Below are 26,162 nucleotides of genomic sequence, written 5' to 3'. Positions count from 1 at the left end.
GGTAGGGTCACTCTCACTGTTCTGTGTGCAGGCTACCTCTAAAAGAGCTACTACAAAAACAAATGCAGAATGCCATTTTCATTTTTTTACTCATCATTGTAAAAGTTAAGTCTTCCTCTTCATTAGAGAAATTCGTCATTAACATAGTTCTTCTACGAAAGCAAAGTGGTGTAACAAACTTTCAAGAAATGAAAAGTGCCTTTATTAATGGCTCGACATGGAAACAATCATGTATTCACTAAGTGGTGAAAAACTGAGTGGTATATTCTCACCATAAATTATCATTTTTATTGTTGTCGAATCTTATAAAGCAATGCAATTTGGGGCAGGAGAAATAGTACAGGTGTTAAGGTATTTACCTTCCATGTAGCTAACTCAGTTCGACCCCAGAACCACATACCAGATTTAGATCCTGAGCACAGAGCCACAAGTAACTCCTGAGCATTGACAGATGCCACCCCACAACCACCTCACAAAAGAAGCAGTGCATGTTATAACATGAATAAGTATTGAAATAACATACCAAGTAAATGAGACCAGTCACAAAGAACACAGGTTATATGATTCTACTTATATAAAATGTCCACATACACAGAACTATAGAAACAGAAAATAGACTTATGAATAACAGGTCTATGAAAAGGGGAGTCACCAAATGGACCAGGACTTCTGACAGATACAGGGTTTCTTTTTGAGGAGCTGAAAATGGTGATAACTGGCCAGCTATGTGAAAACAAAAAAAATCATTATATTTTACAATCAAATTTTTAAAATTTGTTTTGAGGGGTTTGGGGTTAGGTCACATACAGTGGTTCTCGGGGGGTGGTTCCTGGCTCTGTGCTCAGGAGTGACTCCTAGCAGTCCTCTGGGTACCATATATAGTACAAGAAACTAGAACAAGGGTTGGCCACATGCAAGACAATTGCTTTTATCCTGCACCATCTCTCTCCGGAATATTTTAAGAAATAAAGGTGAATTTTAGAGTATATTAACTGCATCTTGCAACTATCCCCAGAAAGACCTTTTTTTTTCTTTATCTTATTTACTAAATTCTTAAAAGACTTCTTTCTAATGCCTATGAAGGCAGATAAATAAGATGGCATGCTTAAATTCACTGCCTTTATTAGGCTGAAATAATCTACATCAGTGGTTTCCAACCACAGTGATATTATCTCCAAGGAGACATTTGGTTAATATTTGGAGATATTTTTGGCTGCTCGAATTGGAAAAGTGAATGGAGAGCAGTGGAGCTAATCATCTAAGATTGCTGGAACAAAGTAAAGATGGAGACATACACACAAAAACAAATCCTGAAGTAGGACAGGACCAGGTCTTTATGGGACTTTACTTGATTCTCTTATCTTTGCATATACCTTAGTAAGAAGACACATTAAAAATAAAAATGATGATTATCCTTTTCCTATTCTAAGCTTTCAACCAAACATCACTTTTGTTCATATCAACAGCAAAAATGAAATTGCAGAGAAGACTGAAACAAGACTCAACTAAAGAGGATCCAGTAGAAAATGAATTTTTCAACCAACTGGTTGGGGTGGCTCTCAGTGGCCCAACTCCTGAGAATCCCTGATGTAGCCACATCTGAGAAGATCCCAGACTTCTGCTGATGTACACCTCCCTGAAGACCACCAGGCTCACTGGATCCTAAAGATGCTTGGCTCTAGTCTTCTAATGGAGAATGACTTTTAAGTTTGGGTTATGACTGGGGAATCTTCTATCCCAAAGATATTATGAAAAAATACGATGATAAATCACATTGAATTTTCTGAGTATCCTCAGTTGACTGTGCTGATGTGGACATAAAACCAAACAGGAGAGGCGTGTTAGGACAGGGAGAGGATGATGAATATGGTGGAGGGAATGTCAACAGGGAAGAGTAGGCAATATTGAAAGGTCATAACGTTTATGCATGAAACACTAATAGTAACGCATTGGAAACCACAATGCAAAAACGTACGTATATTTTAAAAAGTGCCCCTCTTAAAGGCAAACAGGTAGTAGGAGGCAAATGGGGTAGGGGGGAGTTGGTGGAGGCAAGTTGGCACAGGTGAAGGAACTGGTGTTGAAATAATGTATGCCTGAAACCCAGTCATGAATAAATTTGTAATTTCACAGTGACTAACAAAAATATTTTTCAAAAACCAACGCTTTCGGATACTCAGCTCAGTGACCTCCCTCTGTTCCTTTCAACTTCTCTCCAGGGTATGACAAATATTCTAGTTCTGAAATATGTGATCCAAGTCTCACCTAATTAGAGTATGCCGGAGGAAATAGGTTAAGGCCTGAGCTACTTTTTTAACTATAGAAGAAAAAAGTTGGTCACTGAGGAACACCAAAACAGATTTTGTAAAATAATGGGCAGGAACACTCAGGATAGGAAAGAAAGGCAGAGACTTCAAATGAGGGGGAAAAATAGCAATAAACAGAAAGAGAAAGAAAAAGGCAGACGAACAAAGGAAGAGACAGAAAGGGAAAAGAAAAGATGTGAAACAAGGAACAGAAAGAAATAGAATGAAAAAAAGAAAGAAATGAAAAAAGGAGTGTCTGACACTAATAGAGAGAAATTATTATAACAGAGACCAAGAGGAGATACTGAGGAAATAAACAGGAAGTAAAATCAGGGTAGTGAGACAAATAGGCAGGAAAACCAAGAGTGAATGAGGGAACAAAAGAAAAATTAAGACACACAGAGATTTGGGTTAAAAAAGATGTGAAACAGGAAGACAATGCCAGAGAAAGACATGAAGAGGGAAAAAACAAACACACACAGAGAGAGAGAGAGAGAGAGAGAGAGAGAGAGAGGCACAAGAAGAACAAGAAAGATTTTAAGTTTTTTTTTAATTTTATTGAATTACCGCGAGATAGTTACAAGCTTTCATGTTTGGGTTACAATCACACAATGATCCAACATCCATCCCTACACCAGTACACATTCCCCACCACCAATATTCACGGTATAGCCCCTTTTCCCAACCTCCTCCTGCCTCCATGGCAGACATTATTCCCTATACTCTCTCTCTACTTTGGGGCATTATGGTTTGCAACACAGACACTGAGAGGTTATCATGTTTGGCCATTTATCTATTTCCAGTTCACATCTCCCATCCCAACCAGTTCCTCAAACCTTTCTGGAAAACAATATGGACAGTCCTTCAAAAACTAGCAATTGAGCTTCCATATGATCCCACAATACCACTTCTGGGAATATATTCTGAAGATGCAAAAAAAAAATTAAGTCTTGTGCCTAAGCAGAATAGAAGTTGTCCCTATCTTGCTCTTCTGGATAGAGTTCAGATGTATCTATTTAAGAACTTGGAGAATTCTGCTAATTGTCATGCTCATTCAGCTCTTTCCTTCTCCAGAGCAACTTTTCCTGCAATATCAGAATATGTTCATTATTTTTTAAAATGTTGTCACCTGAGTTATCTGGATAACTGCTTTGGTTTGCCATTCCCTTCGGCCAAGTATTTCTTGGCTTTCATGTAAATTAATCACGTAGCAAATCTGGTCAGGAAAAAAAAAACATTTGGACCATTGAGGCCAGGAAACTTTAATGTTCATCATGACTGGTTGTTTGTATACTAATTAGAGCTATATAATTTTCAGACTGTGTACAGATGGATAATATTTATTAGCTACTACTTGTGACCACCTGCTCTATCAAATGTGATAGTGATACTATTATATTTTGAGCTATTATTATCTAAATTTTTAACAAGAAACTACGACTTAGACTACTTAGAGAACTAAAATATAAATTAAGAGGAATTTAAGTCCAGGACTTCTAACTTACATCCAGATGTTCTGCTCACTGGGACTACCTCTTACACAACATCTTCCTTTCCTATGAATTGTCAGCATAAAATGGGTCTCCCTGTTTTTCCAGTTGGGTCCGCTTATTTAGCAAAAGTCAGTTAATATTTAGGCATGGAGAAATAATTAGTAAATTAATTAATCCGGCAAAGAACTATGTTTGTTTACTAAAAACCTTGCATAATGTTGTTAATGGTCATAAAGAAATTAAATTGTGTTTGAATTTTCCTAAATATTGAGCTAGCTTTTGAGAGGAAACAAGACCAGTAAACATATCAGTGTGCTGCCACCTGCATTCAAGACATGAAGTCTTCCTCAAAATGACAAATTATTTCCCCTGATAACAGAGAAACAGTCATAATCTTGTTTATAACTTTGGTTCATGGTTTTTCCTGTTTTGGAAAGGACTATCATTTATTTATGTGCCAAACCTATACTAAGGTCATATTCATTATATTATAAAGTCATCAAAAGGACTTCTTATAGTAATTATTATCAGAAGCTATTTTTAATTGCTTGTTTTGGGGCCACACGTGGCTATGCTCAGGGCTCACTCATCTCTGAGATCAGGGATCACTTTTGGAGGGCTCGGGGAATAACATGGGTTGCTGGGCATTGAGCTTGGGTCAGCCTCATTCAGGCAAGCTCCTTACCCATTGTACTTTCTCTGGAGTCCCAGCAGCTCTTTGGAGAAAACTAAGACTTCGAAAATATTAGTTATCTTGCCCAAACTTACATCGACTAAGTGGTAAATCTAGATTTCAAATACAGGTAGATTAAACTGAAGATGCAAATTTTATACAACTAAACAATTGATTTATCTATCCACCCAACCACTTAATCCATCATTATTCATCCAACTTTCCAAGCTTCCACCCACTTAATTACACTTGTTCTGAAGCCTATGAAAATACAATAATCTTTGAATCTAAAGTTTAATTTTTTAGTGAATTAAATAGTTTTTTTAGGAAATATGATAGAGGCAATAGAAGAGAAAAAGCCCTGTTAGGTTAAAAACATAATGGCAAGGCCAGAGACATAGTATAGCAGTTAGTGTGCTTGCCTTGCATGAGGACAACCCAGGTTCTATTTCCTGTATTCAATAAAGTCCTCCAAGCCCACCGTAAATAATTTCCTCAGTGTAGAGGCAAAAGAAACCCAAGCATCACTGGGTATGGATCCAAAACTAAAATAAATAAATAATAATGCAGTACAAGTTAAGACTTGCATGTCTGGACACAGAATTCAAAAAAAATTCAATATTCAGTGGAAAATATAAACTAATAGAAATCACCTACTACTCAACTGCCTAATTTTATTTACATTAGTGAATTATCAACATCAGTGATCTAGAAACGTTTTTGTTCATTCTGAATTTTTGGGAAAAAGTGTTCTCCCAAGCAGTGTTCCAGGGCCTAAGGGTTCTCTCTCTCAACAGTACTCAGCTCAACTCACAGGGCAGATGTAGGACCTGATTGTGCAGTGCTGCTTAGGTCCAGTGGTTCTAAGTGCTTCAATTGGTGGTGCTTGGGAAGCCATAAGATACCAGGAATCAGACACAGAATTTTCATATGCCAAGCATGTATTCTAGTTCAGAGAGATGTATTAAGCTATCTCTCCAGTTCAGTTTTGAAAGGTTTTACATTGCTTTGAGAGACAATCATCTTCATAAATTCTATTCTAAATAAAAAAACAACAAATTTGAAAACAAGTATTGCAAATATATACTAAATATAACCCTGGAATTCTTGGTTCCAATCTTTACTAACTGAACCGACAATCAAATGTAGGTCCCCTTGATTTGTGGGGAAATGAAGTATCCTTAGTTTACTTGGTTTCTTTTTATCTCAATATCTTTTCCATACAAATCCCAGAAAAATCATTGCCACTACAGAGGAAAAAAAAATTATCTCTTTTTCTTCCTATGCTTCTAGGTTACCAAGCCATTTAATTGCCATGAAAGTGAGAATACAAATTCACTGGCATGCAGTAAGTTTTTCTTGGTCAAAAACAAAATCAATGCTTAGTTTGGACTCCTAATCATACCCTTTTTCTTTTCTGGGGCAGTAAGTATGTTAAGAAATTTATACTGTCAGAAAGGTATTATTAAAGTTCAAATAGACGAACTATATGTTGATAAATTATACTGGTCAATGTTTTTATTCCAAATAACAACAAAACTATCCTCATTTATGAATAATTTTCTAAAAGTCTTTCTGCCTAATTAAGTTGAGGGTATTGTATCTTATTGTATCTTATAAAGTGAATACTATTTTCTTCCATAAGAAGGCCATCACAGACAAACTAAGTGAATTATAGACAATCAATAAAACAAAGCTGTCCATATAAAAATTTACAGGACTACTCTGGAAGGTTTGTTAATAAAATATTTGAGAATTGGGATAGAAGCATAGTACACTGGGTAAGGAACATGCCATGGATGCAGTCAGCAGAGCCAGGTTTTTATTCCCAGCACCAAATCTGGTCCTTGAAGCACTGCCCAAGAGTGACCTCTAAGCAAAGAACAAGGACAAAGCACTGAGTACATCCAGATGTGGCACAAAAAATAAAAACAAAACAAAACTCTGACAACAGTCCTGTGCTTTTCCTAAAATCATTGTGTAGAATTCCACCAAAAAAATATCTTGAAAGCAATAAACTATTTATAGTAAGGCAGTAAGTTACAAAATTAACATGCAAAAATCTGCGGTATTTCCACACACATAATAAACTAGAAGGAAAGGAAATTAAAAAATAAACTATCCCTTTTAATATAGTGCTCCAAAACATCAAATACCTGGTGATCAACTTAACAAGGAAAATGAAAGACATATAAAGATGAAAACTATAAATCATTCTCCAAGAAATAATAGGAGAAATTAGGAAATAAAAAGACAAAATATTTTCATGAGCTAGAAGAATTAGCCGTATATAAGTACCGCGCGCTAACCAATTGCGCCAAGCGATAGCACAGCAGTAGGCCATTCGCAGCCGACTTGGCCGACCCAGGTACGATTCCTTCGCCCCTCTTGGGGAGCCTGGCAAACTACCGAGAGTATCTCACCCACATGGCAAAGCCTGGCAAGCTACCCGTGACGTATTCAATATGCCAAAAACAGTAACCACAAGTCTCACAATGAAGAGGTTACTGGGCCTGCTCGAGCACATCGATGAACAACGGGAGGACAGTGCTACGGTACAACAGAAGAATCAGCACTGTCAAAATGACCCACTTAGCAAAAATACCATATAGATTTAATGCAAAATCTATTAAAACTTCAGTGACATTTTTTAAAGACATGGAACAAACTATTAAAATCAGTATGAAACAGTAAAACTCCAAAATAGCCAAAGCAGTCATAAGGGGGTAAAAAAGAAGATGGAAGGCATTGCATGAACTAGTGTTAAACTATACTATAAAGCTATAATAACCAAAACTTCACAGTAATGAAATAAAGATAAACTTGCCAATTTGAACTTTATTAAACTTTATTATTTATTATTATTTATTTATAATTTATTTTATTATTTTTTTATCATTTTAGAAGGAAGAATAACAACAAAATTATGAAAGTATATCAAATTCACTATCACTATCACTATCACCCAGTTGTTCATCGATTTACTCGAGCGGGTGCCAGTAATGTCTCCATTCATCCCTGTCACATGCTAGTGTAGTACGATGGCATATTGGGGGCTCTTTCAAGGTCAGGGGAATGAGGACCATCATTGTTACTGTTTTTGGCATATTGCGTATGCATGGGTAGCTTGCCAGGCTCTGCTGTGTGGGCAGGATACTCTCAATAGCTTGCCGGGCTCTCTCAAAGGGATGGAGGCTTTTGAGGCAGCCTCTAATCACCTTTACAGGTGTTCCCAGTCAGGCATATATGCGGGCAGGATACTCTCGGTAGCCTGCCGGGTCCTCTGAGAGAGAAAACTAGACAATAAGAGGTCTTCCAGGAGCTTGGTATTATAGTCTCTGGATCTTAGCCTTTGATGGGGTTACACAGCAGTTGTTGGGTGTAACTGCCTAGCTACTGGAAGATGAGGGATCTGGGTGGAGGAGGACCAATCCCCATCCAAGCAGGCTTGGAGAGTTCAGTCCCAGGTCCCGCACACCTGGGTTCCTCTTCCAGTTCCTTCATGCGTGAGGCTCAAATAATAATACTTTTGCTGTTATTCTTCCCTCTATGATAATCTAGTTGAAGACACCTTTATGGTCAATTCACTGAAGAGCTCTACCAATGTTTTCATAAATGTATTTTATGGATTCTGGTCTAATCTTGAGGTTTTTAATCCACTTTGAGTTTACTTTTGTGAGCTATGTTTTTGATTTTATTTTTTTACATGTAGCTCTCCAGGCTTTTCAGCACTGTTTTCTTTGTTACACTTCATATACTTAGTTATTTTTTCATTGATTAGATGTCCATAAAATTAAGAAAAACAACTTCTGCAAAACAAAAGGCTATCAAGTTCTAATAAAAAGGCACACATGAATGGAAGAAAATTTTTGCATCTAATACATAGATAAGGGACTAATATCCACAATCTGTAAAGTACACACAAAACTAAATAACAACAAAAATATACCAACTGCCCCATTCACAAGTGAGGCAAGAAGATGACACTTTCCCAAAGAAGATACATGAATGGTCACAAGGTCTATGGAAATATGCTCATCATGACTCATGACTAGGGGTGTGCCAATCAAAACAACATCGAGATATTATCTCACAATACTGAGTATGGCACAGACCAAAATGTCTGTTAACAGCCATTGTTGGTGGGGTTGTGATGAGAGAAGAATCGTTGTCCTTATAATCTTATCCTTAGATCTTATAAATTTACCCTTATTAGCTAATCCTTAGAATCCTTACCCTTATAATCCTTCTAGCATTATCTAGTTCAATCTTTATGAAAAGAAATATGGAGATCTATCCTATTCTAGTATATGATATTCCCTATTTATGGGAGAGAATCTCCATATGAACTCCCTATATTCCCTAAACACAAAAATATTAGTTTAAAGGGCTCCATGAACAGCTAGCTTCATCACAGTGTTTAGTACAATAGCAAGGATATGGAAAAAACCCAAATGATTGACTACAAATTAAAGAATAAAAAAGTTACGGTAATCGGGGACTGGAGTGAAAGTGCACGATGTCAGGTTGCTTACCTGGCATGCGGCTGACTTGGGTTCCTTTCCTGGCATCACCTATGCTCTGTCAAGCACTGCCAGGAATAATCCCTGAGTACAGGGCCAGAAATAAATCCTGAGCATCACAGAATGTGACCCCAAAACAAAGAAAAAGTTGTGGTGTGTATATACACAATGAAATACTCTACAGCAAAAAAAAAAAATTCATGCAAGTTAATGAGGGATTTGGTAGAATTATGTGCATAAGGAACCTAGCATTAACAGTATTGTAAATTATAGAACCTCAATAAATTTTAAAAAGTTAAATAAAACAAAAATATCAAAGCTAATAAAAATATTTATTAATTCTATTCTAGTTCAATAAAAGATCTGGGCTATTTGAGTTCTGGATAACTCAGATTTTACCAGGCATTGATAACTTGGGTTCTTGTCCATCGCTTGATGATTCATCTGCTGGGCAGTTGAACACTTTTACTCTTTCAAATATTCATGCTGAACAATTGAAGTGAATATATTTTTAATAAATGTGGACAAGGAGAAAAGCTTAATTTAGTTATACTATTCCTCATTCTATCACAGTCCACTCGGAAAACACAGCTGCTGGCTTTGTAAGTGCACAGACTATTCTCACAAACACAGCGGCTCTGGATGGAGTCGAGATCTCCTTTGTTGCGGTAACGATGTTTGTTCATGCATCTGCAGTGAGCAGTTTTGTAGGTCTTAGTTGTTCCTAGCACAACTGAAATTCATCATAGCCAATAAACACTGCAGGATTGAAAGAGAGGATACCTGCTTTGTTTCTTGGGATAGCAGGGTAATTTGCAGCATCCCAATGGGCATCTCTTGATGACCAGTCATGTACTCAGTACAGAAAAAATTGTCATACTCTTTCTTCAATTATTCCAATAGATTATCTTCATATACTCCAACCCTTGTGTTGTGAGTCATATTAAAACTTATCATATGAGGCCTGAGAATTTTGTAGTATCAAAACCAGTCTCAGAGTTGTCAGAAATATTTGGATTGTCTAAGAATTTTTCAAAGATCTGGAGTTTTCAGGTGTAGCCACCTTTTAGAACTGTGGGGAAAAAAACTGGTATTGAGATCATAGTAAGCAAGATCCATCCAACTGGATCCATCTGGATCCATCCAACTGGATCCATCTCTCCAGTTTTATAATAGATTAGTTAAATAAATGTACCTGCGAGTATATACAGGCTGATGCTAACATTGTTATTGTCAATGGCTTTTTCTCAATTTCTTATGGGGAACAGAACAAAAATATATAGGTATAAGACCAACAAAAAGCATATAGCAGAGTGGATGAACAGGAGTGAGCCCTAAGCGCCACAGAATATGGCCCAACCCCCGTTTCAAAAACTGTGAGATTAGGCACATCAGACTGGGTAAGGCTAACATCTTCTACCATAGATTGGAGATTTTGTAAAAAAATAATTCTTCCTCCTACCCCTTTTCTTTCTTCTATTTCTTTCCCCCCTCCTTTTGTTTGTCCCTCCTTTCTTTAAAGAAAGTTAAACATTATTTTTATGTGTAAACTAAAGTATATACTTTCATGTCACTGCAAACATTGGGAGACTAGGGTACCCCAAAAGGAAGTCATCAAAGAAACCTCCATTTTAATTAATTAAGTTATTTACTTCTTCATTCATACAGCCGAATTTAGTAAGCAATGACCTTGTGCCAGGCAATGTTTTGACCTGAGCCAGAAGTAGCCCTTGAGCACTGCCAGGTGTGACCCCAAAACAAAAACAAAACTAAAAGACAAAATATGCATGTCCTCAATATACTGCTGGTGAAGATGGATCACAGCCAAGGGACTGTGGAAGCTGGCCAATTTCCCCAGAGAAATCTTTAGCCTTTCATCAATGGGTTAGATTACTGAAACCTGTCTGCTGCTCTTAGCAGCACCAATTTAAGTCTTTCTATATAACTGTAACCCCATGTCTATGTGAACAATCATATACACAAAGATTTGAAACCATGAAGCATGAGAATAGATTTATAATAAGTGACAATTATCCAGGAGTAAGAAAGATTGAAGAGGCCTTAATTGAGGTCTTCATGAAATGTCTTACTTTCCAGAACAGAGGAAATATCTCTAGTTGCTCCAGTAGGTAAACATTATGTCACATCAGGAAACTCAATGTTGAGAGCTAAAGATGATTAACTGAAATTGGTTCCCATTAACAAAATGCAAACCTTTAGGTAGAAGCAAAGCTCTAGTCCTAGATAAATGTATATGAGGAAACAGGAATAGTGCCAAGAGAAAGCAGACATTTAAAAGACCTCAGAATTCAGTTGTATTATTTTGTTTGGGGGCCACACCTGGAGGTACCCAGGGAAGAGTCCTGGCTCTGGGCTCAATGACCACTTCTGGTGGGGCTCTGGAGAGCATATGGGTTGCTGGGGATAAAACTCAGGTTGTCCTCATGCCAGGCAATCACCCTACTTGCTGGACTCCATTTTAACCAAGAGATTTTATGAGTTGATGCTAAAAGCAATAAATTTCATGAATCTATTTTAGATCATTTTTTAAATCTGAAAATGCATTTTCCCACATTTCTATATAAGTATAAACATGTTTTTCCTGAACCTCTGAGGTATGCTAAGATTAGAATTTATCTCAGAACAGGGCTAAGGGGCCAGAGGCATGTGAAGGTCTTATCCAAGTTCATAAAGACAGAAAATAAAAGAAGTTGAGATTAACTCAACTCCTACCTCAGGTTCCAAGAAGTACTCTAAAACAGGGACAGACACCCTCCAATGAAAGGAAAGGGACTTTGCTATGCATCCTTCTAAAGTCAGATAAGAAGACAAAGGGAGGAAGATTAAAGTGACAGAATGCTCCTTAAAAACCTCCTTATTTCACTCTATGTAACATATGATGGTATCTACTTCCAAACAGTGATGTTTGAGACTATGATATTTAAGCTTGTTACTTGGCAGAAACAGTCTATGGAGAAAACAGAGGGTAAATAAAGCTCAGAATCCTCCTAATCAGAGACAAAACAAGGTATTATAAATGTGTCTCTATGTAACTGATATCTAGTTCCTAGTTGGTCTCCCCTGTAGTAAGAAGGAATGAGGCACACCTTGGAGCCATATACAATAGCACTGTAGCACTGTCCTCCCACTGTTCATCGATTTGCTCGTGTGGGCATCAGTAACATCTCCATTGTGAAACTTGTTGTTATTGTTTTTGGAATATTGAATGCGCCACGGTAGCTTGCCAGGCTCTGCTGTGTGGGTTGGATACTCTCAGTAGCTTGCCGGGCTCTCTGAGAGGGACAGAGGAATCACACCCGAGTCGGTCATGTTAGGCAAATGCCCTACCCACTGTGCTATCACTCCAGCTCATTCTGAAAGGCATGTAAATTTAAAACATTCCAGAATCAGGGCTGGAGCAATAGCATAGCGGGTAGGGTGTTTGCCTTGCATGGGTTCAACCTGCAGCCAACCCGGGTTCTTATATACAATATGCAATATAATTCTCAAACCTGGATGAGAGCATTTCTATATTCTAAAAACTCAGAAAATAAAAAAGAGAAGAGAGAAAATTACCAAAAACCACAGCAGGGAATGAAAAAGATAACTCAAAGCAGTTTAAAGTAAAAAATATCCAATTCAGTGGAAACAGGGGAAGGATAATCCTAATCAATAAAACACATGGAAATTAAAAAACACTTTTAAAGAAATTGATTTTTTTCTGCTTCCCAGGACATTGTAGTACTATAAACTAAGCTTTAAATATTGATCTTTAGAGATCTACTTTATTGAATAGGTAAAAATAATTTGTAATTAGCATGTCCATTGTCTACAGAGGAGCCTGCATGAATATAGGCTATCCTTCTGTTTGGTATATGTGCCCTGACAAATCTTGCAGTCTTGTCTGAGCAAGATTAATCTATTCATCACAGGTTTATATCAGACAGAGAAGAGCAAAACAAATTTGCCCAGGTTCAATTTGGATGAATTTTGAAATGGCAGAGTTAACGCAGTTTAACAAAGTTATAATGGAACAAGTTCAAGAAGAACTGGATGAGAGAGGGTAGGAACAACAGTTAACAGAAGTGAAGAAGAATCAAAAGAAGGACAGATGGAGAAAGAAGTGGCAGTGGACAAAGACACTGAAGGGAACAAGATGAAACATTTTAATGATGTGACTTGACAAAATGACAGATCTGCTGTTTTTTTTTTTTAAAGAATTTTCTTTGTAAATGCCTGAGTGAAAGGAGAGATGACAGGAAGGTGTTTAGGAAGTTGACTATTGATTATATGAGAACAGAAAAGCTGTGCTTATATCCCATTGCATAAAATGCCTTTAAGCGCAGATACAAATTCCTAAAGTTCAGGCGAATTTCTCAGGATGAAGATAGAAATCAGAGAAAATCAAATGCTAATGCAACAGGGAGTATGGAATAAGAATTCTTCCAAAATTTCTATAACAATCTCTTCTCCCAGGCTGAGTCTCTTGCCCTGCCATTTCTGGGAGACAAGTTAGATGAACCCTCAAAACCAAACATCTCTGGCAATCAGAGAGATTTAAATCAGATTGTACTGATTGTGTCTGAGACTGGTCTGAGCCTGGAGGAGAAAAACATGGTATCAACTTCTTTCGGGGTTATTTAGTAACTGTTTATTTAGGTAAACACTGTTTATTCAGGTAAACAGTGTCCACAACCCCATCACAACTGGGAAGGTTGAGGGCTGGAGCAATAGTAACACAAGTAGAGCATAAATCTGGCACACAGCTGACCAGGTTTCATTTCCAAATGTCTTTGAGGCCACTTCAAGGACTCTTCCTTTCTGACAGACCTTAAGGGATGACTATAAAGATAGATGTTTCCAGAATATTAGAGAGCAGGAGATGCCGGAACCCAGGACATATTCTCAGATCACAACTGATACAAGCAGCCACTTCTCCCCGTTCCTTAGCACATCCTCTGGGGTTTGAAATCCTCCTCACTTGAGCAATAAAACCAAAGAAATTAGGAATAAGTAGTAGCTTGCCTAGAGAACACTTTCCCAAAGAGGACATTTGGCTGAGGAGGCAACAAATATGTCCAGAGGACAGATGTCCTAAGTAATGAGACTTTAATGCAGAAACTAATGGGAACAGTATATGAGACCACATGCCAAAGAGGCACGGAACAATGAAAATGTTTTTGAAAGCCTGCAGAAAACAAGGACTCTCTCCCAAACTTTGGGAAACAGGGCAAGGTTCTAACCAATCAGAGCCTGATTGGAACTTGACCTCTAAGTTTCTTGCACTAGAAACAGTAACTTTGGACAAGGAGAATCCAAGGATTCTTTGCCCCCTCTGATAAGGAGTAAATTTAAGCCATATTAGGTAAAAAAGTGCTAAAAACGATGTTTAATAACTGGGGAGAATTCCAGGGGAGAGCTTTGAAAAGGTTCCCATTACCAGTCAATCATAAGGGAGTTACCTGGTTAGGTTCCTTTATAGACCAAGAAGGCTTCACACTAACCATAGTCACCACTGTGAATGCTATCTCAGTTCCTATAATAAACAGAGCTGGAGAGTAAAGCTCACGGAAAGCTGAATGTATAAGGCCTTCAGCACAGAACTCAAAATCCCAAGGCCACACAGGCAAAAAGCACAGCTAAGACAAAATTTTTTTTTTAAAATAACTAGCACAGAAAAGCAGAAGGAAATGGGAAAAAGTTCTGTGTGCACAGTAAAAATTTTATAAAAATGGGCCAGGTAGGAGAAGTACAATGTACAGGGATATTTGAGGGACTCATTATCTTAGACTTAAGATGGGAAATGGTCCAGAATTCTATCTTCTCATCTCTAAATCACTTGTACTATCCAGTGCCCCTATTATTTGAAAGGATTTGTCACAGGCTTATTTCCAAGGGTTTGTTTATTTTTTTTTTCAATTAAAATTTTGGTGTTTTGTTTCCTTTTTTATATTTTCTTTGTTTTTCCTTCACTAACTTTAGTAAATATAATCTAGTCCAAAAAGAGCTATTATATCATCATAAGTGCTCTATGTTCTATGTGAAAAGTAATGGCTATCGGCCCAGTTCTATAGAATCCCAAATGCTAGGTCATTAACCTTGCCAATCCTTCACTGTGATAACCCATTTTCAGGACAAGAACATGTGGGTCTTTCTCGGGTAAACAGTGTCCACAAACCCCTCACAACTGGGAGGGTTGAGGGCTGGAGCAATACTACAACATGTAGAGCATAAATCTGGCACACAGCTGACCAGGTTTCATTCCCAGCACTCCATATGGTTTCTCAAGCCCACCAAAAGTAATTCCTGGGTGCAGAGCCAGAAGTAACTCCTATGCATCACTAAATGTGGCCCAAAAACAAAGAAAAGAAAAGAAAATCTTTTGGAAGGCTAGACATGCCTGCTCTGCTGAGTCCCACAAAGGTCATGGAGACTCACAATATATTAACCATGTAACCTGGGTTGAACTGATTTTGTCCTCTATAAAATGGGCACTTATAATTAGAAGTTAAGGAGATGAAGCTGTGAAGCATTGCCTGTCATGCGCTTAGCAGCGTGTAGAGAGGAAAACTGGAATAATTGGAGCTCCAAAGAGTCTTTCTATCGGCTCCCCACATAACTTGTGTGATGTTGAATCCTTAACTATCTGAACCCGTAGATACTCAACCTTCCCAAAACTGCATTGTTGATGGGATAATTCAAAGCTTCTAGGTGACAGAGCTCCTCTCAAGTTGAGCAGCAGCAAGGGGACTGCCCCGCTACACAAAACTGACTCCTTTTAGGATATCCAAGATTGCCATTCAGGAAAGCGCGCTCTTCTCCAGACCCACACATGAGAGCTGAACCAGAGCCCAGCCCTCTACAAACTACTAATTCCTTAACTGAATAAGAACTCTATCCTACCAACAATTCCTGACTGCTAAGAACAAGCACTAGAAGCAAATACTCCCCCTAGTAGCCTATCATCTGCTCCAAACTTGCCATGCCTTACATTCCCTTCATTTCTGATGAACCCCATCAAGTGAATTAAGATTGAACCCCATCAAGTGAATTAAAATGTGGATAAAGTGCAGGGAGCACACACCAAGAATCTGTTGACCATGTTCAATAAAATCTCATTTTTCTGAGCTTGAATCTATGTCCACTTCGCCCACGACTGTCTGACCCGTGTGGTGATCTAATCTGAAACTACTGCAAAGGTGATGGCCCTCAGATAAGAGGAAAGGGAGGGAATAGAGAATTTCTGACCTACCCATAGCCACGCCTCATGTAATCTCCCAAAATTCATTTTGGTTACATTCATTCTTAAAATTAACAAGCAGGAGGATGAAGAAGGAGGTAGGCTAAAGGGTTAGACAATGAGACAAGGGTGCAGGTGTGGACACTCTGGTAGAAGATATGATGTTAGAACATTCTATGCACAAAACTCACAATTACCACAACAGTATTGTAAACCTTGGTGATCAAAATAAAATAATTCTTAAAGGGGCTATAAAACAAATAAGAGCATTCATTTTATACCCCAAAAGATGCCAGAGAGATAGTACAATGGGTAAGTCACTTGCCATGTACATAATTGACCTGGATTCAATCCTCAGCACCCTATAGTGCCCCTGAGCCTGCCAGAAATGACCCCTTAGTACAGACCCATCACTAAGCCCTGAGAGTCACCGGGTGTTATCCCTACTTCTCACAAGTTAAATTATAAAACAAGAAAGAGGGGCCAGAGCAATAGTAGAACAGGTATGGTTTTTGTTTTGCATACCACTCTCTAGGTAGGTCTCCAGCACCCCATGTAAGCCCCTGAGCTTACCAGAAGTAATTCATGAGTGCAGAGTCAGGAATAATCCCTGATCACTGCTGTTTGTGGCCACAAAACCAAAATAAGTAAATAAAAATTTAAAAATAATTTTAAAAATTAAAAAAGGTTAGAACTCTAAATCATGAAAATATAACTCTTTGGTTATAAAAAATATGAATTATTTGTATATCTTTTCTTCTCCTTCCTGTTCCCCACCAAAACTCTTCCACTTTCTGCCACAAAGGAATAAAAATGAATTTTTTTAGGCCAGTAATTACCCTTCTATGTTAGAACTGGCTCTTTCAGAATGATCATTATGGAGAGCAGGGCTCTGCAATGAAGAGTAGCCATCTATTACTGTAGCACCTCTTCTTGGCCTCTGCCTTTAGAGACAGTAATGCAGCTCCTGAGAGACTAAGCCTTATCACTGGGTTTCTCTTTGTGATGAATAGCCAACCTGATTCCTATATCATTTATTGGCTTCAGACCCATGATTTAACGGTGCTTACAAGAATCAAATCTACCATATGAAGATAAAATATGGTACCTTTACCTTTACCTTTAAAGTTTAAATGACATGACCTAGGTTATTAAAAACACTTCCAAGAAAGAAATTGTGACAATGCTTTCTGCGGAAGAATCAGCAAGAAGCCTCCCAAGGTGACTGCTTAGAAGGACTACACATTAAGATAGTTGTCCTGATTCTTTCAAAGGAAGAATTAGGTACATTGTAGGGAAAGGCCCCAAAGTACATACTACAGAAATTAAGTTCACAAAATGACTGGGCCTAGATTTCCAATTTTATTAGCTATCCTTCATGAAGCTACTTGAAACCTCAAACTTTTTATTCATTTTGGTTCTGTACCAAAAAAGTCAAGACAGGCTCCAATGAAAGACCTTCTGTTGTTCACATAACATTACCTCTCCTAGAAGTAGAAGTCATCCTGGAGAAAACAACAGAAAATACCCACACCATTGAGTACCTGAAAATTTCTTAATTCTGACAAAGTTTCAGCATTTCCCATTTCTGGAAGAGAAAATATTAGTAGCTCCAGTCTTTAATTATATATTTCTGTCCTGTTCTATTTAGAGACCCTTTGTTTCAGTTCACAACTCTTTGGCTTATGCTACATTTTCTTCTTAAAGATGGTTCAGATCTTATCAATGGATTATGCTTTGATCAAGGTATTGCACCCCACAAAGGAATGTTGGTAGAGTACAAAAATAATGGGGGAAAGCAATGGAAGTCATCTTAGTGAACAGGAAAATTAAATAATATTATTTTTTTAAATAGGGAAGAATAAAAAGAGAGATAGGCTGTCACTCATTTTTTAATATGCAAGAATTATTTGACAATGATTAAGAAATCTGTGTGTTAGAATAGACTCTCAGTAGCAAGTGAGACAAATAAGCCCTTTGAAAATGATAAAGGCAGACACCTGACTTTGCAGTAGCATCATCTTGGCACTGGGACCTAGACTTCAGTGGACTTGATTATAAAATTAGGAATTAGGTTAAATTATTTTCCAACAATAAGAATTTTATGATTCTATAATTACAGAATAATAGAAAATGCTATCCTGCCTTTTAGTTTCAGTTCAAGAGATGTAGGAGATGGAATAGGGGAATATAAAGCTTAGCAATGAGTCCTAAATAGAATTGAAAAATTTGTGCTCAAACACAAAGGACTGGTAGCTTTTGAGGATTTGTTAGTAAATTCTCCCACTGAGTCGTCTATTTCCTTTGCAAAAAAAAATATGTTAGAAATATGAGGTTATAAACATGACTCATGGAAAATGATAGGTTGGTATTTCCCAAGACAAAAAATGGGGAAACTTATAGTAGGTTTTATAAATAAATTTAATCTAAGTTTTAATCTAGTCAGTTTTAATCTAGTCAAACAGAATCCTACCCCACCACCAATCTGAAATATCATATATAGATCAAAAAGTTCAAATCACAATTGTGTGTTCAAAGGAGTATAGATTGTCAAGAAACATAACCAAAACTGTAAGTCAAAATTTTCTTGAATCTTTAAAAATTTAAAAAACAAATGTAAAAGACTTTGGGGGGAGAAATAGCAGGGAAGAAACTGAAAGTCATTATGGAGGTGTCAATTCTAGCATGTGGCAGGATTCTATGACCAGAGGAATCAGAAAGTTAAGATCTAAATACAATTCTGGCAGACTTCTTTTTGAAGAAACTGAGTAGTATATGCTGAGAATAAAGCTTCTTTTGATGTTATTCTCTTCTCTTTTTTCAATTTAAAAAAAATTGGTTTTAAGATCACACTCAGCTGCACCTAGGGTCTATTCCAAGATATATGCTCAGTAATCACTCTTGGAGAGTCTCTGGAGACCAGACGGGGCTCCAAGAATCAAACTTGGTTTGCCATGTGTAAATCTTACCCACTGGACCCTGTGAATCTCTTCTAGATCTGTATACCTGTCTTGATACTAATAAATACCTTTAGAGCACCTCACATTTTCAATCACTGCTTCCTGACCACTGCTTCCAGTACAATTTATCTGAATCATTTACAGAGACAACCTGATTTATGATTAAAACATGTTAAAAACTGTTTTTTAACATAAATTAAACTTTTTCTCTGTATGTGTCTTTACAGCCTAGAAATATGACACTCTAGAATCTAGAGCAATGGGTAAATCTGGTATCTCAGTGGCAAATTCCTCTAAATGGATGTAATGTGAGCTAGGGAAAGGTTGTAGGTTGGAAAAAGTGACAAATATTGACTAATTCTGGACTTTGATTGAGGGAGGAGTGTCTATAGATTTTTTTTAAAATTGTGTATGACTGACTTCTAAATGGGGCTGGAGTGATAGCACAGCGGGTAGGGCGTTTGCCTTGCATGTGACCGACACGGCTGACGCGAGTTCGATTCCTCCGCCCCTAGAGCCCGGCAAGCTACCAAGAGTATCTCACCAGCATGGCAAAGCCTGGCAAGCTACATATTCGTGACATATTTGATATGCCAAACACAGTAACAACTCTCACAATGTTACTGGGTCTGCTCAAGCAAATCGATGAACAACGGGAGGACAGTGACAGTGACTCCTAAATCAAAATGACTTAAATTCATAATTCTTTAGGCGATTTAACTCCACTATTTAATGTCTTCGTGAGCGTTACATGTCAAAGGCATCTTGTTAAAAGCTTTACACTAAAGAGTCAAGACATCTTCCCCACTGAGTGAAATTGCATGCATGCAGCAGCTGGAGGCATAAGAAATCAAATCCTTAAGCCAAGGCAAAGGTCTAGACATTCCCATCCTCTTCTCACCAGATCACCTTCCTCCTTTATCTCTCCTTAAATTCTTCTACAGTTTCACTAATTTCCCCACATGCTTTTTTTCTTAAATCAGAGAAAATAGAAAACATGCAAATCTAAGACCTTCAATCCAAGACAAGATGCTTTATTTTTTTCCTTCCAGCTGTTATATTTAAAGTAGAAAAAATACATCAACTCTATTTAGATAGATCGCCCATAGTGCTTCAGAAAATGGAGTGTTTGGGGTAATCTGACAATTCATTGCTTAGGAATCTGTGAAAAAAATACTCACTAAATCGATCATCAAAGTCGTCTGTTTTCTGTGTTGTGGTTTACGAGTGAAAAACAGATATTGGGGTTTGTAATTCACTTTTGGAGAGAGGAAAGGGTAGAAACAAATGTTTCCATAATTCTCTAGAAGTAATCAGAAGACCATAAAAAGTCTTTTGGTCACCTCCTAATGTATTTCCTTTTCTCTAATGACATATGCTCAGTATTTTTGTCCCCTAGCATTGAAGACTTGTCCTCTATTTCCAAAAAGGCAGTGGGAGGTACCACGGGCATTCTAAAATTTTTGAGTCCATTTCTAATTCTGATAGCAGGAAGCTATAGCATCCTAATAGTTTTCTGAACCATCTGTAAACTGAACATGAAAACAGACACATATGTACACGCACTTTCCTGGGAATAACCCTAAGCTACAGCATGCTAATGAGCCAATTCAAGTTAAGAAGAAAGTGCCAGATCTTAATATGAGATAGGTCCTGAATCAGAAAAGGAAAGGAGTGACATAACTGTTCTCCTGAGCAGAGACCCTATTTTTAATGACTAGCAACTCCTCACTAAAGAAAAAGTTCTGGGATCCTCCCAGGATGGAAGAAGCATGCTGAAAGTAGACTATAGACCAAACATGATTTCCACTCAATGCCTCTTTTGCAAACCACAACACCCAAAAGGAGAGAGAGAACAGAGGGGAATGCCCTGCCACAGAGGCAGGGTGGGATGGCGGGGGGATGGGGAGTGGGAGGGATACTGGAATCCGTGGTGGTGGGAAATGGGCACTGGTGGAGGGATGGGTATTTGATCATTGTATAATTGAAACCCAAGCACAAAAATTTGCAAGTCTACAACCGTACCTCATGGTGTCTCACTAATAAAAATTTAAAAATAAATAAATAAAATAAAATAAAATTTATGATATATAAAAAATACCTCATGGTGTCTCACTAATAAAAAAATAAATAAATAAAAGAAAAAAGAAAAAGTTCTGGGGCTGGAGAGTACCCAGTAGTGCTGGTAGGGTGCTTGCCTTGCTCTTGGCCAACCTTGGTTTGATCCTTGGTATCCCATATGGCTCCCCACACACTGCCACGAGTTATTCCTGAGTGAAGAGCCTGAAGTAGGTCCCGAGTGCCTATGGAGTTGTCATTCACTTTAGGAGAGAGAAAAAATATGGGTATGACCCAAAAACCAAAGAGAGAGAGAGATAAAAGAAGAAGAAGAAGAAGAAGAAGAAGAAGAAGAAGAAGAAGAAGAAGAAGAAGAAGAAGAAGAAGAAGAAGAAGAAAAAGCAAAGAAAAGCAAGGAGTGAGGAAAAAGAGAAAAGGGGGGGAAGAAAAGAAAATATAAGGAAATACAAGAAAAGAAAAAAGAAACAGGCCTAGTGCACTCTAGAAACTGTTCATAAAACATTAAAAGTGATGATGCCTGAGGTCCATCAGCATACACCTCAGCCTGTAAAACTGGAAGGATGGTGTAGATATGGTATAAATTCCAGGAGGAAACAATTTTGAGTGGGAAAGGGCTAATGCCCACCGCTCTCCAGCACCAGAGCACAGTATTGCCTTCAGTGTCTCTGCCTGACATATTTTCTCTTCTGCATGCTCCAGCTAAGTTTTATTGTGCTCATCTATTAATATCTTCAGAGATCTGAGAGTTTCCCCTATAGACATTGACTTCTTATAGAGAAACAGGGTGACAAGGTCTAATCGCTTTTCAAAAGATCAAATCTGCTCTTCCCTACAGGGGTCATAGAGAAGCAAGAATGCCCTCTTTCACAGAAGGAGGGTGCAGGGCAGATGGAGGGCCAGGCAGCTCGGAAGCACCAGGAGTGGCAGATGAATCATCTTGGGGGCAGGATCCTGTTTCTCAGCCCTTTAACTCTCCCACAATAATCCCTCTCAATAATGCAGTTCTCGACACTCCCTTGCCCAATCTTCAGAGAGAATTTCACACTGAAACAAACTCCTTTTAGAAAGCAAATATCTTTTATGAACTATTTACTGGAATACATAATGAAGTAAACATTTCACTTCCTCTCTTAATTTCTGAAGTATACGTTCAAGTCCTCTACTTTCCTACAGAAAATTCATGATTGTGTGATGTTTGTCTCTTTCACTATCTAGGTTTCCTTATACCCAGTGCCCAGTAATAAAACAATAATTACAACAGACTGCCCTGAAGGGATAGCAGTGACCACTGACATGTAAGCAAAGGGAGAAAAGTGGTACAAATAAACACACCAAAGGGTCAGAAAGCAGACAGAAATGTGCATGCTCACACTGTTATGCCTGGGAAAGAAGATCAAGATGGAAAACTATTGTGCCTTAGTTACAAACATGGAAGTTATGTTTCACTTACAAAGTATCCCAGTACAGAGTAAGGTTAAGTGTCCTTACAGACTGTTCAGAGATTACTTACAGAGTATCCCAGCTGAATCCTTCCCTCTTCCCCAAATACAGTGGCAGGCTTTGTCCCCTACCAAGTATGTTGGATTCCAAAGAACTCATTCAGTCAGAATTCAGCAGCTGGAAGAGATGCTATCAACCAAATAAACCTTGGAGGTGAATTTGAGAAACATCCCATATTTAAATAGTGGTTTAAAGACTAAAATTTATCACCATTTCCCTGGTTACCTCTCATCACCAACCCAGGAGAGCATCTGTCCCAAGAGCATCACCATTGCATTATATACCGCTATGAATACAAGACACTAGAGCTTGGGATTGAGGAAGGCAGGGTATCAGTGTGGTAAGGAGAAAAGGAAACTCAAAGACAGTAACATGTCTAGGGTCTAGGGTCAAAGGTCAGTGGAATCTGATTGCCAATGCCAGCATTCAGAAATCCTCAGTATCTTCTTAAATCTTAAATGAACTCAGTAGAAAGTAGAAACAACAGAGCAGGTGCAACACTGCCTAGTGTGCAGCGAATGATGACACAGAGAAGAGAGAAACTCAGATAAAGGTATATGAGAATCACTGAGAAGAAGGCCACAGCCAGAGCTAATCTGAGGAGAGGCAAGGACCACAAGAAAAGGTGAAAGAAGACATCCTTTCAGGGCAGATACAGATTGAGGTGATGATGATAAGGACCTTATCACCTTATGCTTCTCCTTCTGAAAGGAGCTTTTCCATGGGCAATTTCTTCTCTATTTCACATGGTGAGTCCAAGACAAGATCCAAGACGGGATCCAAAGGAGAGTCTTCCTGTTTTGCTCTCCATCTTTTTACCCTTCTCCCCACTCCAGCTCTCTGTATTTGAGTCAGGACTGATTACAGACCATCTATCACAACTACTCTGTCAGTTCCCAGAACCAGTCCAGGTACATGGCTACATGATTCACTTTCTGAGGGATCAGATATGGGTGGAATGAAGGGCAGTGTCATCTTAGGCTGATAAATAAAGAATATAAACCAATATCCTTTTGGAAGCACCCAAATTCAATACCTCTGTTTGTCAGTACCAAGGTAATCATGCTTTGTGGCAGGCCCAGAAATGCCTGCTTTTCTCACTGGTCCAGGGTAGGGACCCTACTGAGTAAATTTTGAAGTAGGAATGATGAAGGAATAGTCCTGGTTACTAGGGCAATGCTCAAATCAGTAAAGAGATGTAGGTGTTCCCTAGGGCAGTGTTTGTTCCCTGAAAGACTTGGTGGAATCACTTCCAGCCTTTCATTATTGGGAAGGGAGTAGGGAAAAGTGACATCTATCCCCAAATTACATAGTTCCTAGAATTACAAAGAGAAGACAGCTTCCTGGGCTCTGACTTCCCAGAGGGCTTACTGGGAGCTAGGTTAGAAAGGTGAGAGGAAGACAACATGAAACCATGGCCCTCCCTATACCTTAAGTTCTTGGCATGAAGTGAATCCTCTCTGTGTCCCTAAGGAAAACAGTTAAAGGTGTACGCCAGGTATAGCAAAGGGAGCATGCTAACTTAGAGTTCTGCTTACAGCTTTTTGTGTTTTGTTTGTTTGTTTTTGTTTGGGGGCCATACCCAGTGCTGTATGGGGCATGCTCCTCGCTTTGTGCTCAGGGATCATTTCTGGAGGACTCTGGGGACCATATGGGTGACAGTGACAGGGACTGAGCACTGGTCAGCGATCTGCAAGACAAATGCATTCCTATCCACTGCATATCACTCTGGCCCCTGCCTGCAGCTTTAAAAGTGAAGTCTTCAGTTCCCCTGGCAGCAGGAAAAATAAAAACATCCTACTCCTCAGGGTGTGATGAAGAGTCGGTCTGCCCTCGGTCAATGTAAAGCAAATATATCGTCATTATCCCCCCCCCCCCGCAAAACACACACACACACACACACACACACACACACACACACACCCTTACCCTACCTCTAACAAATGCAAACCTCCACAAAATCAGTTTGCACTCTTTTTCCAGTATTGGACAATTTCCAATATTAAAGACACCTCTCTGGTTTGACTCGGAAACCAATTGCAGTAAGAGCCTTCACCAAAGTGCCTAACTGCCAAGGAAACACTCCTGAATGCCAATGCGAAATCACAGAATTGGCAAAACTGCTTTGCTCAAACTTCATGTCCTTATCTTGTCTTATAAATCGCTCTACCTCGAAGGCATGCATTCCCTCCTGGAGCTGAACACACCACACGGGGAAGAGGAAAGGAGCCGGCTCAGCTTGATGGCATGTGTAAAAGTAGAGAGTAGGGGAGCTGGGGTGGAAACGCCAAGAATGAAGAGGACAGGGAGCACGTTGAGAGGGCTCCATCCCGGGGGGGGGGGGGGGGGGAGGCAGGCAGCGCGGGCCCTCACCTGTGGATGTTCATCTCTCGCGGCGGGCGGTGGGCCTTGTCATAGGAGACCTTGGCGAAGACTCCAGCCACGATGACAAAAGCGATGACCCCGCAGGTGATGTAGACGGTGAAGTTGGTCTTGTCTTTCTCCGGGTCGTACTTGTTCTCGGGTCCCGGCGACACCAGCTTGGTGCTGGGCGTCTGCACCCACACGGGGCTCTGGTAGTTGGTGCACTGCCTCTGGTCCAGCTTCTCGTGGCGCTTCTTGCAGCAGAAGCGGTAGTAGCAGGTGCCGCAGCAGTAGAGGTAGCCGCTCTCGCTGTTGTTGCACTCGAACTCCTTGTCGTACTGGCCGCTCACGTCGTAGTAGCCCCAGCACGTCTCGTAGGTGACCGCGGCGGCCGGCTGCCCGCGGCGGCTCCCGGCCTCTGCCGTGGCGTTGAGCTCGCGGCCGCCCCGGGACGGGGCTCCCCCGGGGCGCCGGCCCCCGACGGCGGCGGCGCTGGCCGTGCGGTTGCCCGCGCGGCTGCGGGCGCCCTGGGCGCGGGGCAGCGAGTCCAGCGGGTCCAGCGCGAGCAGCAGCAGCAGCAGGAGGCGGCGCGCCATGGCGGGGCGGGGGGCGCTCAGCGGCTCGGGGCCATCGGGGCGCGGGGGCGCGGGGCGCACGGGACGGAGGGGGCGCTGGGGGCGCGGAGCGCGGCGCACGGGCCGGGGGCGCGGGGCGCTCGGAGCGGGGCGCGGGGCGCGGGGCACGCCGGCCGGCCGGGGATGCTCGGAAAGGGGCGCGGGGCACGCCGGCCGGGAATGGTCGCAGAGGGGCGCGCGGAGGAGGGATGCCCGGAGCGGGGTGCCCGGGCCGGGGGCGCGCGGCTCTGGACTCACGCCGCGCTCTGGCCGCGGCTGCCTCGCGCCGGCCCCATCCCCCGCCGGGTGGCGGCTGCGGGTCCGGGGCTGGGCGGCGGGCGCGGGGCGCGAGCCGGGGCCCTGGAGCGCAAGCACCGGCCCGCCGCAGCCCGGCCCCCCGGGTGCCCGCC

General features: G+C 40.1%; 1 protein-coding gene across 1 annotated transcript in view; it reads right to left on the bottom strand.

The window, feature by feature from the left end:
* SHISA6 (shisa family member 6) overlaps window positions 1-25,795 on the bottom strand; it is a 444,694-nt gene extending 418,899 nt beyond the window's left edge. Inside the window, exon 1 of the mRNA XM_056117818.1 lies at window positions 25,148-25,795. Coding sequence (XP_055973793.1) covers window positions 25,148-25,734 — 587 coding nt within the window. The 5' untranslated portion in view covers window positions 25,735-25,795. The remainder of the gene's footprint in view (window positions 1-25,147) is intronic.
* Between the last annotated feature and the right edge of the window lie 367 nt (window positions 25,796-26,162).

The sequence above is a fragment of the Sorex fumeus genome, unplaced genomic scaffold, assembly GCF_029834395.1.
Source record: "Sorex fumeus unplaced genomic scaffold, SorFum_2.1 ptg000036l, whole genome shotgun sequence".
Taxonomy (NCBI): domain Eukaryota; kingdom Metazoa; phylum Chordata; class Mammalia; order Eulipotyphla; family Soricidae; genus Sorex; species Sorex fumeus.
The sequence above is the reverse complement of the archived record's forward strand: the minus strand, read 5'-3'. Positions and strand labels throughout refer to the sequence as shown.